This window comes from Marmota marmota, unplaced genomic scaffold (assembly GCF_001458135.2).
Source record: "Marmota marmota marmota unplaced genomic scaffold, marMar, whole genome shotgun sequence".
NCBI lineage: Eukaryota > Metazoa > Chordata > Mammalia > Rodentia > Sciuridae > Marmota > Marmota marmota.
In genome coordinates, this window is record NW_025999853.1 from 6,019,850 (window position 1) to 6,039,722 (window position 19,873).

Genomic DNA, 19,873 nt, shown 5'->3' on the forward strand with positions numbered 1-19,873 from the left:
CAATTATTAGTCATTTTTTGCACCATCAATTTTGAGAACGATAAAGCCAATCTAAGAGAAGGAGCAGCCAGTGCAGTAAGGATGTGGGCTATGAACTCCTTCTCCTACCCAGTCCCTCAAGCCAAGGCTGAGGAAGGCATGCTCACTCGCACGGCAGCCTCCATTTTGCTTGGGCTGTGGAGCCTTCCTGACTTCTACACTTTGATCACAAAGAAAACAAGATGAGGCTGAGTTCTCAAGATATCTTGGGGAATTTAAACCCAAACCTTCAGAAGGTCCCAATACTCATTAGCTTGAGATGGCTACAGGTTTTGAGAAGGTTTTGTGGTAGGTTTGACTTGGTTAAACATAGTTCTTCAACCTCATTTTGACACTGGAGCTTGATCCTTATTGGTATATAACACTTATTAACATTGTGTGGGCCATTTTCAATATGACACATTGGGAATGTCACCCCAGTCCATTTCTCAAAGCTTCTCAGACTCCTATTTTATAAATAATTCTTGGCATAAAAAATATTTATCTAGCTTCAGGGCAGAGCAGTTAAGAGCAAAACAGACCAGGGCGAGGAAGGCTAACTGCAGAAGAGATTGGACAACTAACATCCTGATGGGAAATAACAAGACATTCCTGGAGTTCTGTTCAGACATTTAATAAACATTATTTTATGGTATGACTGAGGTTCAAAATAGTACAACTGGGTCCATAAGAAAAGTGATATTCCTGCTTACAAGAATATATTTATTGTATTTCCCCAAGATTTTTTTGTAATTTTTTTTCACAAAGTTTGGGCATGTGATGGCAAGATTTAATTGTTGGGAAAATTTATCCCCTCACAGAAATCCAGCACTTTACGGATTCATCTCAGCTTCCCACAGCCCTGCTGTGTCCACACCCTGCTCACAATCACACACCTCAACTTGAGTCCAGGAATGAACTCAGGCGATTCTTCTCATCCTCAAAGGTTCCTGAGAACCTTAAGTTTTGTTAACCAGAAGATATCGTGGGGAATTTAAACCCAAACTTTCTTTTTAAGGAGTAAGGTCTTTTCTACTGAGTAGATTTCAAGCTACAGATCATAAATAAAAGCTTGTTTATCTTTTAGGTCATGTCCACTGTGGATCCAACGCACTGCAGTCCATGTCATCAGCATTTCTCCCGTGGCTCGGGGCTCACTGATGAAGGCTGTCTAGTCAGTCTTCTAGAACAACAAAGCTTCTCCATCAGTTCTGTTTGTTTTTGAGAGAAAATAATCCCAGAAGTCATTCTCAGAAGCAGAAACAGTTCTCAGTCCCTTCTGCTTTCCACAACATCAAACTTACCAACCACTGCTTTCACTCACCCACCTTCTCCATCTCATTCATTGTACTTGGACAGTTTTAACCTGGGGATAATGTTCATAGACTGCAGCTCCTGGAAGAGCAACTTGCAGGCATACGGAATGCGGAGGGAAGACACATGGCACGATGACTTGCAGTAATGGCACCTGAAACCCAAGTCAGCATGTGTCAGAAGGACAACCACTCAGAAATAAAGGCCTGCACATGGGAAGTGAGAATACGCTCTACCAAATTCTACTGTTGTATTAGTCAATTTTCTGTTCCTCAGTGTTCAGTCACATCATCAAATGTGCACATATGTGCCCAGAAAATAAAAGGAAACATCCAAGGAAGCAAACTAAAAAATAAAATAAACACCACTCCTTCCAGTTTTAAAAGCATACAACTTGAATCAGTTATTACCACATTTCTGGATCTCTCTTTGAAATGTGAAATATCTGTCCACATACTGTTTTGAAAGCACCCCAGAAATGTAAACTACTTGAAATTCATTCAGAATTAGATTTTTTTTCATTGGTGAGTTTTTAACTGATCCATTCAACCATCATGAATGTGATAACAATCTACTTCTACACTAGTATGTTAGTCTAAGTAAGGTGCTCAATAAATAATTATAATTTGGTTCCTGTCATTGGAATACTCTAAGTCTGGTGGAAAGACCAGACTTTTGAAAAGACATCCAGTCAAATGCTAATTTTTCCAGTGACCTTCAGGTTTGGTCACTTCTATTAGTAATGGAAGCCACTGTATTATATAGTGTGCTGTCCCCTGTGCAAAGCTAAGAAGTGTGCATGTGCACACATGTGTGTATTCCACTCACTCCTACAACAGCCCATGTTGCTAACCAGAATGCTGGTCGGTCTTCCAAGTAGGATTTTCTTTTCTCTTCCTTTAGGAAGGAGTTAAATTTAGGTCTTAATGACTACAACTAAAGAAGGCACCCTGGAGAGAAAGTGAACTATTCTTTCAGGTTTCAGACCAAACAGGACCTCACAAGAATGTTCATGACCACAGTATTTACAAAGCAGGACACTACACAAATGCCCACTAGCAATAGTTCTGTGATTATAGCATATTTATACAGAACACTGGGCAGCCACTAAATGTGCAGTGTAGACTCATTAATTAAAGGGAAGCTGTCCAGGACACATTGTGGTGTGAAAAAAAGAAGTCTGCTAAATAGCACAGTCCCAAGCAGGGGCTCAGGTTGTTTCTGAGCCTCAAAAATCATATATAAAATTTTAAACCTTTTAAAAGGGGGTTTAAAATAGCATTTTCTGCTATTATTAGAATCCTGAAAGGGTTTATGATTTTAAAAAATTAAGTAAAAATTAAAGAACAAAAGGCAATCAGAGATGTTCCAAAGAATGGTCACTAAAATGTTAAGTAGTCATCTGTGAGTGGTGGGAATTAATGTGATTGGCATTTTTTGTAACATGAATATTTTACAATAAGCAAAGGTAAATTTTGTAAGCACCAAGATAAAATTTTTATTATTTTGGAGAAGAAAAACAAGTATTGAGGCTGAGAATTTGAACATGGTGGTAACTATGTATAGACAGAACTTGGAGACAATGGGAGAAGGATGAACCATCGTGGACACTGACATCAAGATGAGGGGACGGTTGAGTGCCTGCACACTGTGGTACCTGATCTACTGACAGTGATAATATTAACTTTTCTTAAAAGATCACCTAAGAAATTACGGTGGGGTGCGGAGGATTCAGATGGCAGGCTAGAGGAAGACTGCATTCCTAGGTGCTATATGGCTGGGGATTAATGCAGCAGGGGTACTGCTTCTCTGTGAGGTGGGTGAAAGAGGAATTTCACTAAAACTTAATATTACTGGACAGTTAGAGTGTCCTAGAGACTCAGAAAATTGGATACATTAAACAAAGAAACAGACTACATTGAAGCCAAGTTGGTTGGGGCAGCAGCTGATTTAGCACAGAGAGTACAATGGACAGATTTAATATGGAAAAACCTGAGATCAGAAAAGCAGGCTGCCCTTAGCTGATCCAGAGGCTACACTGTGCACTGGTGCTTGAAAAGTACCCTTTGTTTTCCAACTGGACTCAGAGAGCTGAGGTGGGAGCCACCTTGAGGTGGTCTCGCTGCAGCTGTCATTATAGGAGTCAGAAGATCTGAGCTAACACAGCTATATTGCCCGGCCAGTGCCTTCTAGGGTATACCTAGCAGAATGAGAATTCAAGTCAGAAAAGCAAAAGGAAATCCAACTAGGAGTCTGGTGGCTCACACGACAAGCTGAAGTGGGCTGGAATCTGAACCATGCGGGTACGAATGTACTTGGACTAAGCCTGGGAAGCCTGGAAAGGCTGTATTCATGGACAGCCAATCCTTCAGTAGAATCCTCTGGAGGCTCCTGAGATCTAGACTCCCAACAGAGATTGGCAGCTGCCTGGCCAAGGGGTGTGTGGATTTAATCTCTCCAGAGCAGACGTGTGTCAGCAAAGCCCCTGAGGTCTGATTAGACCTAAGACCCAGGCACTAGAACTCCACTCATAAAATTCTGCAGTGGCCCCACCCTGGAAGTGCATCAATCTGTGCAAACAAAACTCCAACTGACATTACTTCCTACCCCATCCTGCCTCATACTGGAAAGAAGAGAAACTGAGAACTGTTTGAACCAGCTTCAGCCTTAGGCCACTACAACTGGCAGCTTGGAAAGCAACACAAAAAAGAAGAGGTAACAACCCCAGCCCTTGCTCTCACTCTTAGTACATAGCCCAAGAAGAAATGGAAAGACAGTTGGGCACAGATAATGTCCAACTATTTCCACTGACTATTCTGTCCATCTCAGCGGAGATGATTCCATAATTTTTCATTAAGGATCTTTTCGTTGTTGTTGTTTTGTTTTTGCTGTGCTGACTGGATCTTGGACATATATACATATACATGTTTCTCTTTTCCTCATTTTCAGCATTTTTAAGATGTAGTTATTTTTCTTTGCCTTGTCCTCCAAGGGTTAGGTTTTTAGATTGGTATTGTTTTTCACTGATTTGATCTGTTTTTCTCTTTTTTTTTTTCTGCTAATGGCTAAATTCTATTATTCTCTCACTCTACCTTTACTTTATTATTTCTATTTTCTCCTCCTTCCTTATAATAAATTATCTAATATAAATAATGTAACCATGTTACATCTCTTCTGCATCTATCTGATCATTTTCTGAAATTATGAACTCTTTTCTACTTTCCTATTATATCTTCCTTTCTCTTAATTAACTGCATTCTTACCATCTTGTAGCACTAATTGGTTTATTAACAGGAGTTATTCTGTCCCACCATTAATGCTGTTGCAATTATTACTGCTGTGGATATATAGTAGACACCTGCTGTTTGCTTTAAGACAGATAATAGTTCATGGTTACTTATTTTTGCTGTTGGCAATTGCTGATGCTACCCTTTCTGGTTTTGTGGCAATTAACATTACAGATGTCATAGCAGGAACCAAGTATCTGGTTTAATGCTGTATATTATTTTCATTGGTTGTTGCTATTGTTTGTTTCACCCTATGTGAGGTACTGGGAACCTATAGGGACACTACAAGATCACAGGGTAGAAACTCTGAATTAAACACAACCACAAGACAGTGTACCATGTTCCACACACAAATTAATGACACCCAATCTTCAACTATACTTTAATACAAAACACTGAAGACACAAAAACCCAAACTAACAATCAGGTCTCAAGTAGGGGTGGGCCCTCATGTCCCAGTTATGGACATCCACTGCTGTAGTACATACAGAGAGAAAGAACCCAAAGGCTGTGGACAACACACCTACAAGGTGGTCTCAATTCAGATCACTCTAGGACACTTTGGCAAGTGAAGACTATGCCCTAAAAAAATCCATACATAAGAGTGGAAGAGAAATCTCCCAACAGCTGCATAAAAATCCAACACAGGAATATAAGAAATATGAAAAGGCAAGCTGACATGACACCTCTTAAAGCAAATGACCCACAAAACACAGTAGTGGATGAAATTCCAATAAAGAATTCAAAAGAATCATTATAAATGATCAATGAATTCCAAGAGAACACAGAAAAACAACTGAGTGAATTAAGAAAATCAGTACAGAATATGGATGAGAAATTCAATAAGAAGATAGAAATACTGAAGAAGAACCAAACGGAAATCTTGGAAATGAAAGACAAAATAAATCAAAATGTTCAGCTGAAAATCTCTCTAATAGAGTAAACCACGCTGAAGGCAGAATCTCAGAGGTGGTAGACAAAGTGGCTCTCTTTGAACATTCAGACAGTATTAAAGAAATAAAATAAGTAACCATGATCAGAATATACAAGGACTCTGAGACAACATGAAGAGACCAAATTTAAGAATCACTTGAATTGAGGAGGGCTGTAGCTATGAAGTAATGGAATGGATAACCTCTTCAGGAAAATAATAACAGAACACTTTACAAACCTTCAGAATGAGATGGACACCCAGATAAAGGAGGCATTTAGAATCCCAAATAGACAAGATCAAAAAAGAACCTCTCCATGACACATTATAATTAAAATGCCTAAACATACAGAACAAGGATAGAATTTTAAAAGCTGCAAGAGAAAAACATCAAGTCACATTCAGAGGCAAGCCAATCAGAATCAATTCTGATTTCTTAGCACCGACTCTATAGGCCAGGATGGTTTGGAATGATGTGTTCCAAGTCCTGAGAGACCATAACTGTCATGATTATTAAACTGGCACTATAGAACTTACTTAAAGAAATATTGCACACAGAAGAAATTATAGAAACAAACCTCAGAGCTCACAGAAGAAGAAATCTCATTTGAAGGGTAACTAAGCAATTGAAAACAGGATCAAATTAAACACACAAAAAATCAAAATGGCAGGAATTAATCAACATCTCTATAATAACATTGAATGTAAATGGTCTCAACTTTCCAATTAAAAGAGAAAAGCTGGCAGAATGGATTAAAAACAAGACCTAAGTTGATTTGCAAGAGATGCACCATACAGGCAAAAAGCCACAGGCTGAAAGTGAAGGATGAAAACTGATATACCATGTGAATGGAGACTGAAAACAATCAGGCGTAGCTATGACACATCTGACAAAGCAAATTTCACACCAAAACTAATCAGAAGATAAAAAGAAGTACACTTCATATTGGTAAAGGGAACAAAATCCAACAAGAAGATAAAATAATAATAAATATTTATGCCCCAAATGTAGGTGCAACTAATTACATAAGAGACCCTACTCAAATTGAAGGACCAGACAGATCCCAGTAGAGTAATACTGGGTGATTTCAACACACTTCTCTCACTATTAGACAGGTCATCCAGAAATAAACTCAGTAAACATTCTTTGGACCTGAAAAGTATTATAAATCAAACAGACTTAACAGACATCTACAGACTATTTCATCCAACAACAGCTAAATACAGTTTTTCTTAGTGGCTCATGGAACCTTGTCCAAAATAGATCATATTTTAGGCCACAAAGCAATGCTTAGCAAATACAAAAAAACTGATATCATTCCTTGCATCTGATCAGAGCATAATGGAATGAAATTAAAAATCAACACAACCAAACCCTACAGAAATTATATAAATACACAGAGATTGAACAATACTCTTCTAAATGATGAATGAGTGATAAAAGAAATAGAAGGAGAAGTTAAAAAATTCTTAGACACAAGTGATTTAATATATCAGAATCTCTGGGACGCTATGAAGACAACTCTAGGAGGAAAGTTTATAGCTATGAGTACCAACATAAGAAAATCAGAAAGAACCCAATGATGCATCTCAAGGCCTATATAGAACAAAGCAATTTCAAAACTAACAGAAGGAAGAAATGTTGTAAGATGTAAGAAATATTGTAAGATGAGAGCCAAAATTAATGAACTTGAGAAAAAAAAATACAAAAGATCAATGAAACAAAGAGTTTCTTCTTTGAAAAGACATACAAGATTGATAAGCCATTAACCAAACTAACCAAAAGGGAGAAAAACCAAATTAATAAAATTAGGGATGAAAAAGGAGAAATCACCACAGACACCTCAGAAATCTCATCAGGGACTATTTTGAAAACTTATACTCCAGTAAATTGGAAAATATAGAAGAAATGGATACATTTCTAGACAAGCACAATCTGCCAAAACTGAATCAAGAGGACAAAGAAAACCTAAATAGACCAATAATTTGTAATGAGATATAGCAGTAATACAAAGCCTTCCAACAAAGAAAAGCCCAGGACCAGATGGATTCTCAGCTGAATTCTACCTTTAAAGAACTAATGCCAATACTCCTTAAATTATTCCATGAAATAGAAAGGGATGAAATATGTCCAAATTCATTCTATGAAACCGTATCACACTCATACCAAAACCAGAAAAGGACACATCAAGGAAAGAAAACTACAGACCACATAAACTTAGATGCAAAATTATTTAATAAAATTATAGCAAATCATATTCAACAACTTATTAAGAAGATTATACACCACAATCAAGTTGTATTTATTCCAGAGATGCAAGGATGGTTTAATAGATGCAAATCAATAAATGTAATTCATCACATTAACAGAAGTAAGAACAAAAATCTCAATAGATGCAGAGAAGGCCTTTGCCAAAATTCAACACATATTCATGATAAAAACATGGAAAAAACTAGGAACAGAAGGAACCTATCTCAACATCATAAAGGCTATCTATGAAAAACCTGAGGTCAACCTCAGGGTAAATGGGAAAAAACTGCAAGCATTTCCTTTAAAATCTGGAATAAGGATGTCCACTCTCACCACTCCTATTTAATATAGTACCAGAAACTCCAGCCTCTTTTGCAAGGAGGCAAAAGAAGGAAATAAAAGGGATAAAAATAAGAAAGGAAGAAGTCAAATTATAACAATTTGCAGATAACATGATCCTGTATCTAGAAGATCCATAAAATTCCACTAAAGACTGCTAGAGCTAATAAACAAATTTGGCAAAGTGTACAAAATCAACATACAAAGATCAATAGCTTTCCTATATACCAACAATGAATCTCCTGAGAAAGAAATCAGGAAAACAATTCCATTCACAATAGCCTAAAAAAACAAAATTAAACAAAACAAGATGTATACAATAAAAACTATAGAAAATTTAAGAAAGAAATTGAAGAAGACCTCAGAAGATGAAAAGACTTCCATGTTCATGGATAGGCAGAATTAATATTGTAAAAATAGCCATATTACCAAAAGCAATATACAGATTCAATGCAATACACTTCAAAACACCAGTGACATTATTCAAAGATCTAGGAAAAATAGTCCTATAATTCATTTGGAAGAATCAAAGACCCAGAATAGCCAAAGTAATTCTAAGTCAAAAAAGCAATGCTGGAGGCATCACAATATCTGACTTCAATACTACAGAGCTATAGTAACAAAAACTGCATGGTAAAAACAGACACAGTCCAATGGTACAGAATAGAAGACACAGGGACCAACCCACATATCTATAGTCAACCGATCCTTGACAAAGGTGACAAAAACATACACTGGAGAAAAGTCAGCTTTTTTAACAAATGGTGCTGGGAAAACTAGTCATCCATATGTAGATTCTGCACAAAAAGCAACTTGAAATGGATCAAAGATTTCAGAGTTAGGCCAGTAACTGTGCAATTCCTAAAAGAAAACATAGGGTCAACACTCCAGCTTTTAGGCAGAGGCAATGACTTTCTCAATAGGATCCCTAAAGCTCAGGAAATAATGCCAAGAGTTAATAAATGCAACAGTATCAAATTAAAAAGCTTCTGCATAACAAAGAAAACAATTAGGCATGGGAAAGAGAACCCACAGAATAGGAGAAAATCTTTGCTAGTTACTCTTCTGACAGAGGATTAATATCTAGAATACATAAAAGCTCAAAAAACTTTACACCAAAAAAATCAATAACTCAATTAATAAATGGGCAAGTGAATGAAACAGTCACTTCTCAAAAGTAGAAATACAAATGGCCAACAAATACATGAAAAAAATGTTCAAAATCATTAGCAATTAGGGAAATGCAAATCAAATTACAGTGAGATTACATCTCACACCAGTCAGAATGGAAGTCATCAAGAATATAAATAACAAATTCTGGAGAGAATATGAAGAAAAAGGAACACTTTTACACTGTTTCTGGGACTGCAAATTAGTACAATCACTTTGGAAATCAGTATAGAGGCTTCTCAAAAGACTAGGCATGGAACTACCACGTGACCCAGTTATACTACTTCTCAGTATTTACCCTGAAGAATTAAAGTCATCTTACTACAGTGGTACACGCATACTCAATTTCACAGCAGTACAATTCATAACAGCCAAACCATGGAACCAGCTTAGATGTCCATTAATGGATGAATGGATAAAGAAAATATGATACACACACACACACACACACACACACACACACTCACACAAAATGGAGTTCTATTCATCCATAAAGAAAATGAAATCATGGCATTTGCAGGAAAATGGATGGAACTAAAGACCACACCATCATGTTAAGCAAAATAAGTCAAACTCCGAAGATTAAGGGTCATAAGTTTCCTGTCATATGTGGAAGCTAGAGAGGAAAAAGGAAAACAAATGTGGGGGTGGGTCTCCAAAAATATCAAAGGGAGATCAGTAGGGGAGAGGGACTGGGTGAGAGGTGGGGAGGGAGTGCTGGGGAGGGATATCAAATTATATTGTAATACTGTATACTTGTATAGATATTCAACAATAAATCCCATCAAGATGTACAACTATAATGTACCAATAAAAAATGTGGGGAAAAAAATTACCTCTTTAATGCATCAGAATTTGGGAGCTCCAGTGGTGCAATCGGTTAGCGCGCAGTATTTATACAGAATTTAAGTATTATATCTTCAATGTGCCTGGGTGCATCTAATTTATTCAGGAATCATATTCATGATTTAATTTAACTGGGAAAGTGGATTGGACTGGGGTAACTGCTTGCTGATTTTCCTATCTGGTATATTACACTATAACCCCTATCTAAGTTTTTAAAAATAACTATATGTGCTGAATGTACACACAATAGCCCATTACTAGCCCATGTACTCTGGATAGCACATTACTCTTCTCTTTCTTTAAAAATTTCTCCATCATTTCAAATGTCCCAATGCTGTGTGTATATACATATATGCACGTGTGTGTGTGTGTGTGTGTGTGTGTAATTGCCTTTCCCTGATGGTAGACCAGAACAACATTAAAATAAACTGATTTTTTAGGACAAAGACAGCAAAAGAAGGTGGCTGTGGCTTCACTGAGAAATGACTGTCCAGTGAAATATCCTCTACGAGCTAATTATCTTAATAGGGACCCTCTTTTGTGACTTCTGCCCTTTGCATCTTCTGAGGACAACAGCCTTGCTGTAAACCTCCCCATAGCAATGCCTTACTAATGTGCAAATCATCCACAAAGGCCTGTCCTAAGGTTTTGAACTGCTCTAATTACCCAGACTCCATTGTGCTACTCATTAAAAGGGCGACTTTCTCCAACTAACGCTGCACTCCCTTCTACACAACTCGGCAAACGCGGTCAGGTAATGATGGGAAAAATGACAGCATCATTATGCTGCTCCGCCAGAAAGCAGCGCACGAGGAGGCAGCTAGACTACCAAATACATCAGGAGTCTTTCTGTGGCATCAAGGGCATAGGCTGCTCAAAATCAAACACATGGTACAGCAAGGTCTGCTTAATTGTAGCAAAGACCCTCGAACTGCATAACCTCATCTAGTCCTCTGTCAAAGACTTCACAGACATACACACTAACATACAAACTTCAAACTCAGGCACTGCCATGCCATGTGTGTGATCTATATGTGAAACAGATAGGAAAGAAAAGAATAGTGCAGAAACCACCGCTGAACACAGGTTTTCCCATTTGCCTTGGTTTAACTGAGTGCCCAGGGAGGAGAGGGGAAGCTTTCAAAGTATGTAAGTGAACCTGGTTTACTGCTTTTTCCCCATTCAGTGGAGATGGAGAATGCAAAAAAGAAAAGAAAATGAAACTATTCTTGAAGTTTCATGACTACTGTTTTTAATGAAATGACTCTTCTGTCCTTTCAAAGTAAATTACTTAAAAATCCTTGTGCCAAATTTGAACATAGTGGAACTCGGTTCCCGGCATCTTCCTATTATGCTATTTCTTTTCTTTCTTTTTTTTAGTTACACAGCCCAGACTATGAAAAGCAAGCTCAATATGCATTTCAAAAGACGAATAGACATCTCAGGACTGAAACAAACCCCCATCTCATTGATATAAGAAAGAGCCAGGCTTATTCTGGGAAGAATGTCGCCCCATCTCTGCAACCTTATGAAAAGAATGAACTGCAAGTGGCCACTTCTTCTTCTGTTAGTTCCTAAAATGCAATTTCTTCATGGACAGGACTCATAGACTCCTCTACACCTGTCATAAAATAATTTGCTAAAAGGTTTTACATTTAACTAGCAAGGTACACTCTGTGTCCTCAGAAGCCCCCTTATTCTGATTCTTCATCAGCTTTATTCAATCAAGACATTGGCAGCTGAGGATGGTAAGAGGTTGGGAAGGAGGCTCTGGGAAGGACTCAGTGGGGGAAAAGATGGCCTGTGTACTCCTAAAGCCCGGCATTGAATGCTCACTGTTGTGGGGGTGGTCCCTTCCTAGGAAGAGCAGCTTTGGAGAGGGCAGCTGAGGGCTGCTGAGGGTGTGGTGGCTACCTCCCATCCCTGCCTGCACTCTGCTAGATCTTGTCTCAGCAGAAGAGGGAGGGGAGACTGGGCACCACAGGTTCCCTTGCCTATGGAGACGAGTGGGGTCATGAATAACCTTAAATAAAGCTTCATGTTCTTTGGTGGCAGAGCAGAACCACTTACCATAGAAAGGTGCTGCTATTGCACAAACAAACTGGGGAGTGTCATTCTCTAAGCTGGCCTTTGTGTACCAAAAATAATTTCTTTATAAACTGCATTACTCATTGGCAATCTGACAAATGCAGGGTTATCATTTATCAATTATTTTTTTATGAAGCACCCACCAAATCCCAGGCTGAAGAAGTGAAGATCAACAAGACCACATGGTCAGAATGAATGAAAGATAAGCTCTTTTTAAGCAGCCCTCATCTACCTTGCTAACTCTGTACTGCTGGAGCCCAGAGCACTGTCTGTCAAATAGCAGATACTCCGCAAGTTTGCTGAATGACTGATTGAGACAGACATGCCTTCTGCCCTCATGAAGTGAACAGTTCAAATGTGAAGCAGCTTGCCATGCTGGAGTACACTACAGGTAAGGATCAGGCCACCAGGTCTTGGTCCTGGCTCTGTCACCATCTGCTCTAAGACCTGAGGCAACATATTTGGTTCACTGTGTCTGAAGATAAAAACAAGGACTTTTGACACAATTTTCCTACAAAATTTCTTGAACAGATTGTAAATTCTAACATCTAACAATGTATCTTCTTGGAGTTTTTCAGGAGAATAGGGCTGTAAAATATACTTGAGATAATATTAAAAAGAAGATGAAGTCTCTATTCCTTGGGAATGGTATAGAAAACAGATCATTATGCAGACAGATGACACACACAGAATGCCCAATCACAGGAAGGCAAGGATAGGGAGGACACCCTAGATTACAGGCCAAGACTGGAGAACATGTGGGTATGATCCAGGGACAATTCTTGAACTATGATTTTAGAGAAAAGGGGTATGACATAAGAGACTATATCCACTTACCAGCCGGAATACCCCAGAAGTCCACACTGCCCACAGACATCAACCTCAAAGGCATCACTTGAAATCATTAGTCTCTCTAGCAGAAGCATACTGGCTCCATAGCCAATTAAACAGTCACGTTCCATTTCTCCAAGACGCAAGCCACCATCACGAGATCGCCCTTCAGTGGGCTGCCTTTGAAACAAGTTATTGGACAAATATATTATTACCATATTAAACAAACAAGGAGGCAGCACCCCATAGAGACTAAGAACATGATGCTTTGGAGCAGGGCTCACCTGGATCTGGTCATGTATTGTACAGGAAACTTGAGCATGCTGTTCAGCCTTACCTTTTTAAAAAAGCACTTAAGAGTAATGTTATGGCTTAGATCTGGACTGTGCCCTGAAAAACTCACATGATGATGCAGCAGTGTTTAAAGGTGAAAAGACTGGATTACTAGGGCTATAACCTCATCAGTGGGTATTTGACGGATTCATAATTGGAATGGACTACTGGATGGTAACTGTGGGCAGGTGGGGTGTGGCTGGAAGAAGTAGGTCACTGAGAGCATGTCCCTGGGGATCACATCTTGTTCCTGAGTCCTTGGGTATGTGCATCCTTTCTCTCTCCTTTCTGGCTGCCATAAGCTGAGCAGCTTTCCTCCGCCATGCCCTCTCTATGATGTTCTGTCTCACCTCAGGCCCAGAGAAATGGAGTTGGCTGCCCATGGAGTGAACCTCATAACCATAAGCCAAAATAAATCTTTCCTCCTCTAAGTTGTTCTTGTCAGGTATTTGGCCACAGTGACGAAAGCTGACTAACACAAATACCTAACCAAAGAGTCTCAAATAAGAAAAGAAGTAACTTGGTGGTTGTTATTAAATAAAAATAACATAATTATATATAATATTTATTATATGACACAATACTCCACTAATGTACAATCACATGAAACACATGAAACACCAGTCCTAGCATTACTACCACCATCATTATCATTGTTATTAGGACAGTGCAATGTTCAAATCAGGGAACAATGCCTTTGAGTGTTTTCCAGAGATATCTTGGTACTCTGTTATTTAAAATCAAGAAAAATTACGCAGAATAGACTCTGGAAGAAGAATGGCTTCCAATAGTTACTGCCATAGCTTGAGGGCTTGTTAGTCTCTTGAATGAACTGTGTGGTTTATATATATGCTGAGTTGAAGAATAAAAGGTTAAGAATCCAAGATCCAGAGATGTAGATAAAATTAGAGATTCTGAACAATTTAGGCAACTCTGCCTTGGAAATGATTACACAAATCACTTGGGGGAGGGTGGAGAAGTGAGCTCTGTGGCTAGCTTATTTTACGACACTTCTGAGGGGTGTTCTGTGAGGGAACCATGAACTCAGGGTCATGCCTGCTTTATTCCACAGCATTTTTTCTTCTTTGTTGTTGCCACAGGTCTCCTAAAGTATTATGAAGGTGAATACAGTACCTGCCAACACATGCTGAAATTTTAAAATTGTCTATGTTCTTATGGTTGAAAGTGACAATGGGAAATCTGGTATGTTGAAGATCATTTGCTGAAAAAAGTCTACACATGAAAATCTTACAAATAGGTCCAAATGAAAACAGTATGTTAACACTATGTCAGAACTGACATGCCTACACATTTTTATTTGCTAGGAGAACCACCCCTAGGAGGTGCTCCTTCTACTTGTAGTTTAACCTCTGAGATAACTGACCACAGACCCTGTCCTCTGGAGTCTTCATGTGTAATCCAAAGCAGTAACTTCTTTCATACAACAGAGCAAAACAGAGAAATAACTGCTTTAACAGTTATGTTACTTTGAAATAGTTTTTAGATGTAACTAATATGGAAGTCTACGAGGGATCAGAATTTAAGGGAGAAACACACTGACATCTACAGAGTCCCATCACCATGGCAATTACTACCTTGATAATGTCAACCTCTCTTCTATTTTCCGCAATTTTAAGCACATGTATGCCTATCATTTCAACAGACATGTGCATTTGTTCAGTTTGAAGCTCAAGGGATTAAATCACCTATGTTTCTTTCTTGGTTGGGAAAAAAACAAAACCAAAAACACTAATAGCACCATTTTTCCTCCTTCTACACATACCATCCAAATAATGCTCAATGCCAGTAGGAAGGGGACCAGGTTTTTACTGAGCATCTTCTACAGTTTGTGCTATATACTTGCTGTATATACCAGTACTCTGTGACATAGGTATAATCACCTCCACTTTGTATATGAGAAAAATAAAAGCTGAGACACTGTCCAAGCTGATGTGAAGATGAGACCACATCACATCTACCATCTGGTTCCTCCCACCCACACTACTAATATTCTGAGCTGGGAGCTCTTTGTTGTGGGGTGTCTCATGCACTGTAGGACATTTAATAGCATCCCTGGTCTCTACACACTAGATACCAGTACCTCCCTCCCTATTCCTAACTTGTGACAACCAAAAACATCTCTAGACATCATCAAATATTCCCAGGGGTTGGAGGTGGGGGGCAAAATAGCTCAGCTGAGAACCACTCTCTAGACAAAGTTTCTCCAGGTGGAAAAAATGGTCCTAAGAAGATGTGATACTTAGCTTACCAAAGTTATTCCTTGAATTTGCAGGGGACTGGTTCTAGGACCCCTGTGGATAACAAAATCCACAGACAGGCAAATCCTTTCTATAAAATTGCATGTCTGCATAATACCTATACACACCTTTCACATACAGTCATGCAGGGCTCAACAATGGGGTACAGGGTACAGGTCTGGGAAATGCAATGTCAGGGGATCCCATTGTTGTACGAACATCATAGAGTACACTTATCCAAACCTATGATACAGTCTACTTATTACACATCTAGGCTTACGGGGTGTGTATGCATGTGTATACATAGTATAGCTCCCTCCTCCTCCTCCTCCTCCTCCTCCTCCTCAGGGAAGTGAAGAACAAACACAGGACTAAATATGGCACAAGAGAAATGATGCAGTCCACAGACCCAGTAAACACAAGAAGTCCACAGCTGCTGCTAGTGGCATACATGGCATACATGGCATACATGTATACATGCTTTACGGTACATTTATTTTATGAGAAGAAGGAGTACACTCTAAAGTAATGGTAAGAGCATAGAGCATATGTAAAGCAGTTACATAGTTGTCTCTTATCACTATCAGGAATTGTGCATTCTATGTAAGTGTTCAGTGCAATGCTTTTACAGGACCAGCAGCACAGGCTGGTTTACATCAGCATCACCACAAACATGTGAGTACGTGCTGAGCTACAATGTTACCATGGCTACAATGTCACTGGGCAATAGGAATTTTCCATGTCCATTATAATCTTAAGGGACCACCACTGTACACGTGGTCCATCATTGACCGAAATGTCGTCACGCAGCACATTTTACAGTCTCTGTATGTTACTTATAATACTAGTAGAATGCAAGATATGTAAACAGGTGCTATACTATATTGATTAGAGAATAAGGACAAGAAAAAGTCTGTTCATGTTCAGCACAGACACAATTTTTTCCCTCAAAAATTTTTTTTTCTTTTTTCTTTTTTGCAGTCCAGGGATTGAACCCAGGGCTTCACACATGCTAGATGTCATGGTCTAGATCTGGAGTATCCCCTGAAAATCATATTTTGAAAGCATGATCCCCAATGCAGCAAGATTCAGAGGTAGGGGTTTTAAGCAATAATGAGAGCTGGAACCTCATCAGTGGATTAATCCATTTGAAGATTAATAACCTGAATGGACTACTGGGTGGTAAGTATAAACAGATGGGGTGTAGCTGGAGGAAGCAGGTCACAGGGATATGACCTTAGGAACTATATTTTGTCCCTGGCTTATGCTGCAAGTCTCTATATCCCTGCTACCTGGCTGCCAAGAGTTGAGCAGCTTTTCTCTGACACACCCTCTGCCATGATGTTTTGCCTCATCGCAGGCCCAGAGCAAAGGAACTAGCTGACCATGAACTTGATTCTCTGCAACTATGCACCCAAAGTAAACTTTTCCTCCTCTGAGTAGTTCCTGTCAGGTATTTCTGGCTCAGTGATGAGAAGCTGCCTAACGCAGCACGCTAGGCAAGTAAGTGCTATCACAGAGCTACACCCCCCACCCCTTCCTCGAAATTTTTGATCTGTGGTTGGTTGAATCTGTGAATTTACACTTGTGGATACAGAAAGCCAACTGTGGTCACAATTCTCTTTCCCAATAAATTTACCCAATCACCCAAACACAGACATTTTGCTTGATACTGAGGGTGCCTTGGGGCAAGCATGGACCTCAAACTAATTCAAATAAGTATGCAAATATAAGTACTTAAGCTCTAACGACATAATTTTTTTTTTTTAAAGTACGTTGTGATTTGGGCTACCAACTAATGTATGTATGTGTTTTCTGTGTTCATATGGGTGCACACAGATATACTGATATGTGTGGGTATATATGTTCTTACCTTCTAATATATATAATTTCTGAAAAGGACCACATTTAAAGTGGTACACAGTAAATGGTTGTATTAGGAGACGGTGGCAAGACTTCAGTGGCTTTGCTCTTGAGCCTGTGAAATGTTTTTTGATCAGCTGCTTTTTCATGTTGGTAGTATGTATGATTTTTATTAAGCCCATACCCTACATTTTGACATTTCAAGAAAACAGAAATTTCTATGAGTCTACTTTTTGCCTTATCGAGAAAATGCAAGACTGTTTTGACTTGCATAATAAACTCTTTTTGTAAGTGCTTCTCTCTTACCTGGTAAGGACGGCTCGTGGTCCCCGGGCCCGGGCATGCATTTTATCCAGCACCATGTGTTTCAGTTTCTGATAGTACACAGGACCGAAATAGATGTAAGCTTCCAAAGGCTCTCTGAAAGAAAAGTCAGAGTTTGGGGTTAAGGAACTAGGTTTGGACTGGGCATGGTGGTGTGTACCTGTAATCCCTGCAGCCCAAGTGGCTAAGGTGGTTAAGGCAGAAGGATAACAAATTCAAAGACAGTACTTAGCAAGATCCTGTCTCAAAAAATAAAATATAAAAAGAGCTGGGGATGTGGCTCAGTGGTTAACTGCCCCTGGGTTCAATCCTTCATACCAAAAAGCAGCTAAAGAGGTTGTGAAGCTGTGTGCAGATTTTCTCCTCTCACTGCCCTTTCTTGCCTGGACTACCACAACCCATCTCATGATTCTCCCTATTTTCACGTTTATACCCTGACAATCTATTCTTCACATAATAAACAGGGGTGAGTCCCTCTAAAATGTAAATCACAAAAAGATATTTTGCTCTAAACTTCCCATATCATTTCTCATCACACTAAGAATCAATATTGCCAAGATTCTATATAATAGCCAGAAGAGCAAACATAATCCAGCACCTGCCTGCCTCAAATTCATTTTCTATTCTCTCATGGCTCATTCTCCAACAATGCTGACCTCTTTATTCCTCAAATGCAAAATGCTGTCCACGTCTCAGGGCCTTTGCATGTATTGTTTTCTTGGCCTGAAACATTCTCCCATCAGGTCGTTGACTCTGTCAACAGCACACCACCTCAGAGAGCCTTTCCCTGATCACCTTTCCCAAAGGAGAGTTTTACTTCCCCTGCAGCACTGCCACCCACCCAGCTGTCTCTACATGTAGTGCACTTTCACCTTTTGCTACTATAGTATTTTTAATAACTTCTTTGGTTATTGCCTGTCTTCCCTACAAGAAGTAAACTGCAAGGATGAGCTCTCTGTCTCCTTTGCCACTGTGGCTCCAGCACCTCTGATAGTCTAGTACAGGTGCTCAATAAATGTCATATAACTTATTTAATGAATCTTTAGAAAAACTGCAGTAAGAGTTGAAAAAAAAGAATGAACATACACATACTTTGACCAAAAAAAAAAAAAAAAAACTTTTGTTTTTAATCTAGAACAAGAAAAACTAAGGCATTGATGCCTTTGAAGCATTTGCGACATCCTTCCTCAAAGGAAAGAAAGCACCTATTACCTGCCACACAATCCACACAACTATCTAAGGAGTATTGTCACACCTATTCTGAAGATGAAGCAGTAAAGCCAGGGTGCAGAGAATCTCCAGATGTCTGAGAGGAGGATCTGAGAGGAGAAGACGCAGCTAGTGAGTGGTGTAGTATGGATTCACATTCAGAGCTCGCCTGCCTCACCAGCCTACCTCGAAACACACACAAATACATTTTGAGCCACAGTGGGATCTTAACTGAGAAGAGCAAAGTAAGCCCCAGACTCAGCAGTGAGACAACTTCACATACTCAGCGATGCCCAAGTGGAGTACTACCAATACCTTGGCGCCAATAGCAAAGGCTTGAGGAGCCATCAAGTCACTCTGCTGGCTTAAGCCCCACCAGACTCTGGGGGTCACACAATGCAGTGGAAGGTGCAATGGTGAGGGAATCCAGAGACCCTGTTCCTGTCCCAGGTCTGTTGCACAGAAACAGGAGGACTTCTCTGTTTTCTTGGTTATAAAACAAGGTCAGCCAAAGGTTACTTCTAGTTCTAATGACTGATTCTAATCCTCAGTAACGTGGCTGCTCAGCATAGAATTTATGGAGCTCCATGCAACTGCATTATCAACAGAATAAACAAATAATTTTTCCACCTCACTATGTTCAACAATAAACACAGGATATATATTTTCAACTAAAAGGCTAAACAGTACTTCTCAAACTTTGCTATGGAGGGCTGGGGTGCAGCTTAGTAGCAGAGTGCCTGTGTAACATGCACAAAGCATTGGATTCCATCCCCAGCACCACACAAGAAAAGCAAAAACAAACAAAAAT

General features: G+C 39.2%; 1 protein-coding gene across 3 annotated transcripts in view; it reads right to left on the reverse strand.

Moving 5' to 3' along the window:
• Nucleotides 1–631: 631 nt before the first annotated feature.
• Polr3b (RNA polymerase III subunit B) overlaps nt 632–19,873 on the reverse strand; it is a 130,053-nt gene continuing 110,811 nt past the window's right edge. For all 3 annotated transcript variants that reach the window (XM_015482813.2, XM_048802616.1, XM_048802619.1), the window contains exons 26-28: nt 17,836–17,949; nt 13,082–13,255; nt 632–1,486 (exon numbers count right to left, since the gene is read on the reverse strand). In XM_015482813.2, coding sequence (XP_015338299.1) covers nt 1,357–1,486; nt 13,082–13,255; nt 17,836–17,949 — 418 coding nt within the window. In that variant the 3' untranslated portion in view covers nt 632–1,356. The remainder of the gene's footprint in view (nt 1,487–13,081; nt 13,256–17,835; nt 17,950–19,873) is intronic.